Source organism: Elephantulus edwardii, unplaced genomic scaffold, assembly GCF_000299155.1.
Source record: "Elephantulus edwardii isolate Elephantulus edwardi_28Jun2011 unplaced genomic scaffold, EleEdw1.0 scaffold00022, whole genome shotgun sequence".
Taxonomy (NCBI): Eukaryota; Metazoa; Chordata; class Mammalia; order Macroscelidea; family Macroscelididae; genus Elephantulus; species Elephantulus edwardii.
In genome coordinates, this window is record NW_006399772.1 from 22,973,561 (window position 1) to 22,985,427 (window position 11,867).

Consider the following 11,867-nt stretch of genomic DNA (forward strand, 5'->3'; position numbering starts at 1 on the left):
CTGGGTTTCCCTAAGAAGGCCTGGTCCACGCTAAGGACTTTCAGTTACTTGCTATCCATCTCCAAGTTGGACAGTAAGGAAGACTTCAAAACATCGATGTCTTTGAATTAATAGTGTTACGTTAAGGAATATTGAAAATCACACGGACTTCCAGAAGAAGAAACACATCTCTCTTGAAGGAAATGCAACCAAGCTTTTCCTTAGAGGCAAGGATGGTGGAACTTTGTCTCACACACCTTGGGTATGTTATCAGGAGGGACCAGACCTTGGAAAAGAGACATCGTGCTGTGAAAGGTAAAGAAAGGGTCGGGGAAAGAGAGGAAGATCCTTATTGAGACGGATCTACATATTGACTGCATCAGTGGGCTTGCGTGTGACAGAGATCAAGAGGGTGGCAGGACAGGGAAGGGTTCAGAATGGCTGTTCACGGGCTTGACTTGAAGGCCCTTAACAACGAAGGGTTTCCATTCAAAGGTCAGAGAACCAATGGGTAGCCTGCAGGTGAGAACCTAGAATTAATGGCCCGGAACCAGGTCACAGGGCGATAACGATGACGCACTTGATGTTACCAGGCAACTGAGACCCTGGTGCAGCTGCTGGCCCTTCAAGCTTCCTGCCTCTGCTTTCAGCAGCCATGCGCCTGGGCAAGAACCTGGTCTGAGAAGTCCTCAAATTGGGTGGCCAGGGAGGGGCGTGCAGGTTGTCAGGAGGCAGCTGTGTGGTCTGAGGCATCCCGAGGCCCCCCAGATGCGCCACCATGAAGAAGCTTTTCAGCCCCTGGCTCTGGAGGGACGAACCTCGCCGCAGCTCCTCTGACCTTCAGCTAGACCCGGCCCGCGCTGCCTCTAGCTCTCAGCTCCTAGCCCAGCCGGGCTACAAACTGCGGAATAGAGATTTAAGGAAACTTCATAAAGCGACTTCGGTTGGGAATGTGGAGAAAGTGCAGAAGTGCCTTGAGCGCAGGAAACATGATGTGAACATGCGTGACCGAGAACACAGGTGGACAGAGCAGGGGACCAGTGAGCCAAGAGAGACAGTGCAAGGGGGACGCAGGGGTCCCTAGACCCTCAAGGAGAAGCAGCTCACGGGCAGACCATCCTGCTCCTGGTTTTTACTCCAGGTTCTCTGAGCTGAGAGGTTGCCTGGTTACCGATTCTACCAGGGCACAAGCCAAGTTGTAGCTTTTTCTTTTTGAGGTGATTTCATGAATATTTGAGGTTTAAATGCTCCCTTACCTCCCAATTTTGTCCACTCTTACCACCTTTCTTGCCAGGGTTTTGTCCCTTTTCCCATCATGCTCTTTGTTCTTTGATGTTCATTTTCCCCAGCTACCTCAAGATTGGTCATTACTGAAAAATTAACGAGCAAACGCATAGGGAGCCATCTAGAGCTCTGCTTTTTTACCAAGTCACAGTGCTAATGTGGACTACTTACAAAGATTTTCTTTAACTGCAAAAATTGTATTCGTAACCCTTTACTTGAAAAAAAAACACTCTTTTTTAATTTATTTTTATTTTGAGAAATGAAGTTACATGCTGGCTTTAATACCAGAAAATATGTACCATGTTGTTGTTGTTGTTTTTATGTGCCGTCGAGTCGTTTGCGACTCATAGCGACACTATGTGCAACAGCCCTAAACCCTGCTCTATCCTGTGCCAATCTCATTGCCTCTGACGCACCCATCCTGATTACCCCAGTCACTGAATCAATCCACCTCATAGAGGGTCTTCCCCTCCTGCGCTGTCCTTCTACTCTACCCAGCATGATGTCCCTCTCTAAAGGCCTGTCTCTCCTTACAACATGTCCAAAGTATGTCAGACAAAGCCCCAGAATCCTTGCCTCCAAGGAGCAGCCTGGTTTAACCCTCTCTAGGATGACTCTGTTTGTTTTCTTGGCAGTCCATGGTACATTCAATATTCTTCTCCAGCACCACAGCTCAAAGGCGTCAATTCTCCTTCTATCCTCCCTAGTCATTGTAGCAGCCTTAAAATCTTCTGGGTAAACTTTGCAAATCCCAGGGCATACAGGGAATCCTTTTTCTTCATAATTTGATAACTAGAAATTTTTATTTACAATGAAGATTTCTGTTCAATTTTCTGGTGGTTTTCTCTTTTTCTTTTCATACAAAGTAGTCTATTTTCTTCCCACACCACTTCACTGAATCACTTCATAAAGGTCATAAACTTAATTCTCTTGCCAATTTGGCATTCGCAATCAGGTGTTAAATGGGAAAATAGTTTCTGAGAATTTAACATATGACTTGTGAGAGTCACTTGTTCCAGAACAGCACTGTGTAGACATCTCAAAATAAGTTGTAAAACAAAAGTCTTATAAATTCTCTTTAGACCTGCTCTTTCTATAAATGATATAACAATTCTTCCAATGAGTTAAGCTGGAGGACAAGAGCCCTTCATGATTCTTCTTTATATTCTATCTGATTCAACAATGATGTTTCTTGGCTTTATTTAAGATATATATATATATATAATAAAAAGTTGGCTTCCTTAAAAAGTAAAATATAATGAAGTGCATTAAATTGAAATCTACAGTTGAGACAATACTTGAGTGTTCTTTTGTGCTCATTTGTCTGATATAAAAGGCAACATTAATAGGTGGACAAAAAGAGTGAGATACAGAATTGGGAACGGCATGTAGTTGAATATAGGCAATATCCTCCTCCTGTTACATAGTAAATATATCTCAGTTTTGGGAGATTGCTACTACATTTGATGGGATATCTATCTCATCCTATCATCCATCTCAAGGCCCAGTTGGCTTTCTGGTGTTTGAAAAAATAAAAAAAAATATTTTCCACATCATTGTTGTCAAATCCTCCTTAAAGTGAAACTTAATATTTGACATCCAAAGCATTTGCATTGTCTTTTTAATTTACTAAAAAGTAATGATAATTTAAATTCTGTGTAAATATAAATAAGAACACTTAACAAAGTATGATCTGGTTTAATTTGGAATACAATAAGTAACTTCTCCAGCTAAGAAATATCCCTAACTTTGTGGTTTTTTATATTAACATAGAACACCTTTGCATCTGGCCTGTGCTAATGGATATTCAAATATTGTGTTTCTCTTACTCGAGAAACAATGCAAAATAAATGTCCAGGACAGAGAAAACAGGTCTCCGCTGATTAAGGTGTGTTCCAAGTTTCTCTGTTCAACTGTTCTTGTATTTGGGATGTGTTTGAGATTTTACCTAGTGTGGATTTCCATACTTTATTTTCATACTTTAAACATGAATGCCATATATCCTAAATATTTAGTTACTCATTTACCCATTTTATATTGACAGGCTGTGCAATGTCAAAACGAAACTTGTGCTATTCTTCTTCTAAAGCATGGTGCAGACCCAAATCTCACAGATAGTGATTGCAATACTGCCCTTCACTATGCTGTGTGTGGTCAAAGCATTGCATTAGTACAGAAGTTGCTTGAACACAAGGCCAATCTTGAAGCTCAAAATAAGGTAGCCTTCTGTTTCTCTATTTTAAAAAACAGCTGAAGAAGATAATCATTGCAGATGATTTGTATCATTAAATCATAAGTTATGTAAAAAAAATGAGTTTTTTAAGAGTAAAATTTGTGGGAAGAAGAGATGAATGAAACTACTTAAAAATCATTAAGGTTTTCCTTTTAAAACAGTCTTTACTTCATTTGGAATTGTATTATATCAACTTCCAAACTGTCTAAAGTGACATATTATCTGTCTAAATTACTTAATTGAATGAGAAATATTTGATTGTTTTATACATGGGCACTTAACAACAACAACAACAGCAATGACAAGGTGGGAGCTCTGGTGGCCCAATGGTAAGAAGCTGTGTTACAATCCGAAAGGCATGAAGTTGGAATCCACCAGCTTCTCTGCAGGAGAAGGGTGGGCAATCTCCTCCTGCACAGTTTACTGCCTCTGAAAACCCCCTGGAGGGACAGCTATGGGTCAGTCCCAACTTGACACTACTCAATAACAATGACAAAAACATAAAGACTACTCTTTTTTACTTAATTTATATTAATATTTAAATGTTCACAAATAATGATAAGAATTGAGTTGAATTAGAAAATAATTATACTAAAAATATACATGTTCTACTAAGATGTTATGAGGAACCATTACTACTTATTTTTTTGGATTTTAAGTGTTTTAGCACTATTCAATAATATTTTGTTTACATAATAGTACAAAGTAAGTACCAGCCCTGGATACTTAAATAAAACACTATGGAAACTCAATTGTGTTAATATTATACACTGAATTGATAGTTGTTGAATACAGTTGAGTTGCAACTGACCCATGGTTGACCCTCCAGTAAGATGTTGTTGTTATGTGCCGTCGAGTCGCTTGCTACTCATAGCGACCCTATGTACAACAGCCCTAAATCCTGCTCTATTCTGTGCCAATCTCACTGCCTCTGACACACCCATCCCGATTACCCCAGTCACTGAATCAATCCATCTCATCGAGGGTCTTCCCCTTCTGTGCCATCCCTCCACCCTCCCAAGCATGATGTCCCTCTCCAAGGACCAGTGCCTCCTTACAACATGTCCAAATTATGTCAGACAAAGCCTCAGAATCCTTGCCTCCAAGGAGCAGCCTGGTTTAACCCTCTCAAGGATGAATCTGTTTTCTTGGCAGTCCAGGGTACATTCAATACTCTTCTCCAGCACCACAGCTCAAAGGCATCAATTCTCCATCTATCCTCCTTAGTCCTTGTCCAACTCTCTGATGCATAACAAGTGATTGCAAAGACCATAACCTGTATCAGACGCACCTTAATCTCCAGAGTGATACCATGCTCTTCAGTACCCTGGAGAGGTCCCTAACAGCAGACTTTCCCATCGCAATACGTTTTTTGATTTCCTGGATACTGGTGCCAAGAGTGCTGACAGTGTAGCCAAGCAGACCAAAGTTGTTAACAATCTCAATCTCTTCACCATCCATCCTGATGCTGCCAATTGGTCCAGTGGTGAGAATTTTTGTCTTCTCCAGTAGGATAGTATATATTAAATATGGTATTTTCATCACTTAGTAAGTACATATTTCTCTTAAATAACAATTTAAATTAATCTTAGGGACATAGAAACCTTCATTTTTCATTTTCTGATGAACTCAACTCCAATTTGTTTTCTTGGTTTTTACCTAAATTTAAGATAACTTCTTAAGTTTACTTTTTAACTAAGATGTGATTCTAAAGTTTCTTATGAGCAAATTTTTTTTTAATAAATTGATTTAAGTCTAAAATTCATAAAATGTTGGAATAGTATCTTGTATAACCATTTTCAAATATTTTCTTAGGATGGATATACTCCCCTTTTACTTGCTATTACTGAAAATAATGCAGACATGGTAGAATTTCTTCTGAACAGAGGGGCAGATGTGAATGCTTCAGATAACTTTCAAAGGTATAATTAATGAAGCTAAATGAGATAGCATAAAAGTATGTAATATATATGTATGTCATATATATATATATATATATATATATATATATATATATACACATATATATAAATATAAATATGTTAGGTGCCATCAAGTCACCTATGACTCATAGTGACCCTACAAACAGCAGATCTGAAACTCGCCCTGTGCTGTGCCAAACCCATTATTATAGTCACTGTGTCAGTCTGTCTTGTTGGGGTTCTTCTTCTCTTTTTTTGATTCTCCACGTTCCCCAGCATAATGTCCTTTTCCCAGGACTGGACCCTCCTAACACCATGCGTAAAGTATATGAGATTAAATTTCACCATCCTTCCCTTTAAGGAGCACCCTGGCTGCACTTGCTCTAAGACATAGTTGTTTGTTCTGTGAGCAGTCCAAGGGCTAGTCAGGACCCCTCTCCAAGACCACAACTCAAAGGCATTGGCTCTTCTTTTGCCATCAGTTTTCATTGTCCAGCTTTCAGACACAGAGAAAGTAATTGGCTAGACTTGGAATGAACACATCTTAGTCTTGGATCAGGCACAGCTTGCTCTTTAAATTGGTATTGTTACTCTTGGACATTGGAGATGTCCCGGACAGCAGATTTTCCAAATGCAACATATTGTTTTATTTCTTGACTACTGCTACTTGGGTGTTTGTGTATCCAAGTAAAATAAAGTCATTGACAACTTCAGCTTTTTATCCATCTAGCATAATGTTGTCAGTGGTGAGGAGTTTTGTTTTCTTGATGTCAGAATGTAGTTAATATTGAAGGCTGCAGTCTTTGATCTTCTGTATAGTACATACTTTCAAATCCTCTTCACTTTCAGCAAGCAAGATTGTGTCATCTGCACAACACAGATTATTGATGAGATTTCCCCCAATCCTGATACCCTGACACCACATTGTTCTTCATATAGTTCTTCATATAGCTTCTCCTATGATTTGTTCAGCAAACAATTTGAAGAATTAATATATCTATTATATAAATAGGAAGCTCTGGTGGCTTAGTGGTAAGAAGCTGCACTATAATCCCAAAGGTATATGGTTCAAATCCACCAGCTACTCCACAGAAGAAGGATGTACAGTCTCCTATTATACAATTAACTACCTCTGAGAACCTGCCAGAGGGTCATCTGTGGGTTGTTTCTGACTTGATGGCACATACCAACAACTGTTGAAGTGGGCTGCATGTAGACTGTATGTACAATGTAACAACATTACCAGATCCTATGCCATCTTGATGCACTGCTGTGCTCGAGTCCATTGTTAGAGCCATTGTATCAACCCATCGTTTTGAAAGTCTTTCTCCTTTTTACTGACCATCTAGCAAGCATGTTAGCCTCAGTCTTATCTTGAAGCATGCGCATAGTATGTGAGGTGATGCTACACCAATCTTGCTTCTTAGGCGTGTTCGAGCTTCAGGCTGAACTTCTTTATCATCTCTGATACATATGTATGTCTGTATATATCTGTATATCTCGACATGTGTATTTATGTATGTATTTTGTTGTTGTTGTTGTATACCATTGAGTCGGAACCAACCTGTAGCTCACTCTCCAGTGGAGCGGTTGGTAGACTCTAACCACATGCCTTCAGGAATGCAGCACAGCTTCTTACCACACACACACACACACACACACACACACAGATGCATATATATACACACACATATATACACATATACATACATATACACACATGTATATACATATATATACACACATATGTACATATATATTTGATATTAGAAAATACTTTATTGTGTTATGATTTTGAACAAATTAAATAGACCCTTAAAATCTGGTTTTCTTTCTGTGAAAATAAAGCATAGGACCAAACTGATAAACTGTTATTATTTTTAAAACATTACAGTTTTATACAGAAGCCCAATTTCTTCATCTCAAATGTTAACTATTGAAGTTAAGGTGAGCAGCCCAAAGCCTCAGGTTCTTCACTCCATAGTGATGGGGTGTTTTGTTGTGATTTTTTTTTTTAAATTTTTTAATTGATATTTTAATGAAAGTTTACAGAAAACTTGGATTTCCATTCATTCACTGTTGCACATTTTCCTCCCTAACCTCCCAGTTTGCTTTTCTCTTTAAAAAGATTCTTTCATTGTTGCACAGTTTTCTCCCTCTCCCCCTTGCCCCCTCCCAGTCCACTTTGCTATGCACCTCTTTTTCTGGACTGTTGTCAAGCAAATAATACCTAATCATATATTTATTTTAGACAGCTCTTTATCTCATCTATTTAAACACAATGTTTCTTTATTTATCCCGTTTTCCTAGTTTTTCCCCACCCCCCATGTCAGCCCTGTTTTATAACAGTGACATTATGCAGTATTTGTCCTTTTGTGACTGAGATATTTCATTCCACATAATGTCCTCCAGGGTCACCCATTTTGTAGAATGTTCTTTGAGTTTCTTGTTTTTCAGTGCTGTGTAGTATTTCATTGTGTGAAAACACCACAGCTTCTCTATCTATTCATTTGTTGATGGGCACTTGAATTGCTTCCATTATATCTTTGTTATTGTGGAAACCACAACAAGAAACATGGGCGTGCATAAAGCTTCTTGGGTGGCAGTTCTAGTTTCTTTAGGGTATATTCCCAGTAGTGCAATTGCTGGGTCAAATGGTATTTCTTTTTCTAACTTTCTGAGAAAGCATCATACTACCTTCCAGAATGGTTGCACCATTTTACACTCCCACCAACAGTAAATAAAGCTTCCCATTTCTCCACAACCCCTCCAGCATTTGTTGTTTGCTGCTCTGTTGAACTTTGCTATTGTTACTGGGGTAAGATGACCTCTATTGTGTTTTGAGTCATCTTCTTAAAAATACTAGGTCTCAAAAAAAAAAAAAGAGCAATTGAAAACTATTAAACTAGCTGCTTCTTCAGTATTCTAGATCATTAAGTCTGTGAAGGGTGCATGTTTTTGAGTAGATTTGCCCTACTTTTACATTCTCACTGTGGTTCTTCCTGATGGAGAGCCAATGAATGCGAACTGAGATTGACTTTTTAAAAGTATACACGTTGTGGTCCATAAATCGACATTTGTTTATATCTCCTGCTTTAGAACAGCCCTTATGATTGCTCTCAGTGAGGAACCAACAAGTGTAGTTAACCTTATCCTTCAGCATGATGTGGACCTGTCCTGCAAAGATATTTATGGATTCACCGCTGAGGACTATGCTTCTTTTAATGGTTTTACTATGTAAGTGTTAGTGTATGAAATCTCCTCGTATATTTTGACAATAGTACATAAAAGATGGGTTTTTCTGTTTGCTTTGTTTTTTTATGGGCAGCCATTTGTTCTGTGGGAATATTTCCTTTCTTGAATTTCCTTGAGCACACAAATACAGAGATGTGTTCTGTATAAATTAACACAGTTGAATTTTTAACCCAAACATGTCATTTGGAGCAGACAACAGAGGGAACAGTCCTAATTTCTCCCTCATTGCCTCACTTGTTGAACCTCATGGGAAGAGCAAAGACTCTTATGTTCCACTAAAACTGCCTTTGCTAACGTTCCCGGACACATCTTAGTTAATAACTGAATGCATATTTTAAAATCCATTTTCTTTCTTGTTCACTCTGTTGATCAGTCTTTCCTTTTGACATAATCTGTTTTCTCTCTTTCCAAGATACTATTCTATCTTCATCCTTTTACCTCTGTGCATTTTCTTTCTTCTCTAACATGAAAAAAAACCCCTTGATCTTATCATCTTCAAATATTTGGGGTTTTTTTTGGTGTTCAGTCCTTTTCCTTTATTAATTCTCACTCAGTATATTCTTAGCTAATGCAATCCTCTTCATAACATCGAGTTCTGGCTGCATGTTAATTGTTTTCTGTAAGTATTCTCAATCCATGCCACGTTGATCATCTCCAAATCAAGACAGTCAAAGATATATAAATATGTCTGTTCATTTTAATATCTGGATGTACTGTGTATTCAGCAGCACATTTTTAACTCAGTAACATTTTTAACTCTTTAAATCTTTTTTTTATTGAAGAGAGACAGTAATTTATTGATTATGGGCAATGATTTGGGAATCTGATATATTCTATTTTTCTGTTTCTTCTGATCATTAGCTTTACAATTTGTCCATTTAATCTTTCTAAAATAGATCCAAAACCTTGGCAAAATAGCAGATAAACATGTAGTCAGGTACTTGAAAAACTACTTTTTGCAAAATAAAAAAGCATGATTTTTATCATCATCATCAAAATAATGTCGTATTCTAATAGTATAACATCTTTTAATTTTATAAGATACAGTGAAAAATGCTAAAAAAATTAAAATAATGATATGAGTATTATATAGTAACCTAAAATATTATTTAACATTGTGATTGAAGGAAGAATATGGCAGTTTCCCCCTCTGCCCTAAGCTTGATCACTTCCCAAGAAACCTGAAAACATCTAAGCTGGTTATATCAAAGACAAGACCAGACAATAAATCCTGATAAGAGGCTGCCCTGATCAAAATAGCCCAAAGCTAATTTAATTAACAACCCAAATTCCAAGAAATACCATCTTAGTCCTCCCTGGGACCTCTATAAGAAGGACTCCACCCCCCCAGTACCTCCCACCCCCCACCCCCGACTGTCTGGGAGCCATTTTGGTCCTGTCCCTTGGCAGCCCTCTCAGACCACACAATAAACCACCTGTCTGTTTCTTGGAACCAGTTTCTTTTTCTCACCCCTGCGCCCTCACGCTTTTTTTTTTTTTTATATATATATCTAACAGTAATAATATTACATATGGGAATAATATTCTTGTGAATTAATATCTCTTATTCATATTATGATTTACAGACTATAAATTGATTTTTCTACTTCTTAAATAGAAAACCTAATGCAAATTAAAAAAAATGCTCTTTAATGTTTACATGTTGCTCTCCAATGAACAAATGTTGAAACAAGTATTCAATAGACTTTTTCAAGCAAGGGTCCATGTATCTCTTCCCTTCTCTGACCATACAATCTATAATCTACTGTTGCCTTTAAGAATGTTGCTGACTGCCTTGAGTTGAGCACGACTCATAACACCCCTATGAACAAAAAGGCCCGAAGCCCCTCTACAACTATTAACATTTATCAACGTTCATAGAATTTCCGGAGGCATGTTATTTAGGAAGTGGATACCGCTCCTGCTTACAATCCTGAAAACACATAGTTCGAGGCTACCAGCTGCTCTACAGGAGAAGGATGGGCAATCTCCTTCCATACAATTAACTGCCTCTGAAAACCCACTGGAGGGTCAGCTGTGGGTCGGTTCCGACTTGACAGTACACAACAACAAGCCTTTAAGATGGGGTAAATAATGTCTACTGCATTGAAACAGATGAGGGAGAGAACTGTTTAAAAGGGATATGTGGTTAGGTATTATTGTCATGGCAGGAGTCCGGAGCAAAGGTTGCACAGTGGAGTGGACTTGAAGGGAGGGATTGCATAACAATGAAAGAATTTTTCTTTTACTTTTCAAAGAGAAGAGCAAACTGGGGTGGGGGGTAGGAATGGGCAGGGAGAAAAGTGCAACAATGAATGAATGGAAATCCAAAGTCTCTGTAAATGTTCATTAAAATGAATAATATAATAATAATAATTAATAATAAAAGAGGCAAAAAAATTAGGTGGAATCATATCCAGGTGCTTTGTTGTAGTTTTGGTGTTTTGGTTATTACTGTGCCCTCCCCCCCAATTGGGAAGATTGCTTTTCAGAAAAAATAATGTAAAATTAAAAACATAACATGTCTGTGGCTACTCCAATACTTACCCCTTCCAAAGGGAAATTAGAGAGGAAGAAATAATAGAAGAGACAGATGCTTATTGTGTGAATGCAATGGTAGACCCTGTTTCAGGGTCCTCATAAGAACCCTGGCAAATGCAAGACCCTTAACTTTCATCAGTTTTCTAGTAGCTCAGCCTTTGAAAGTGTGTAAGCTGCTTATATGATGTCTTCTATAAACAGGTGGTGGTCAAGAGAAGCCTTGAGATCATCGAGACCAGCGACACATACCTGAGAAACCATTGGTCAACATCTGACGTTTTTATTAATAATTATAGGTTTTATTTAATCTTTGTGAATATCAGAATTCATATGTACTTTCTTTTATGGATAGATTTTATCAATTAATGGCAAACTATGGGAAGGAAAAAGAGAAAGAGACGTCTTTTTTGGAACCACAACTTGAGCACTCTATGTGAGCCAGGTTATCCAAAAGAAGGTAAGAAAATATAAACATGTAGTTTTTCTTCTTGTTATTTTTACTTTTTTTAAAAGAAGGGAGATATTTTTCTTAATTACTATGCAAATTGTGAGATGTTTCCCCTCTATTTTGTAAAGACAGATATTTTTAAAAACACTTAAGACCAATGTTATTAGAATGGACTGAAACTGTGTTGACCGAAAATGTAGAGGAC

At 37.9% G+C, this 11,867-nt stretch overlaps 1 protein-coding gene across 1 annotated transcript; it reads left to right on the forward strand.

Annotated features, from left to right (window-relative positions):
• Nucleotides 1-757: 757 nt before the first annotated feature.
• On the forward strand, nucleotides 758-11,651 carry ANKRD7 (ankyrin repeat domain 7). The gene is made up of 6 exons (XM_006882699.1): nucleotides 758-999; nucleotides 3,037-3,151; nucleotides 3,308-3,481; nucleotides 5,312-5,418; nucleotides 8,518-8,655; nucleotides 11,567-11,651. The coding sequence occupies exons 1-6, from the start codon at nucleotides 758-760 to the stop codon at nucleotides 11,649-11,651; spliced, it is 861 nt and encodes a 286-aa protein (XP_006882761.1).
• The last annotated feature ends 216 nt before the right edge of the window (nucleotides 11,652-11,867 follow it).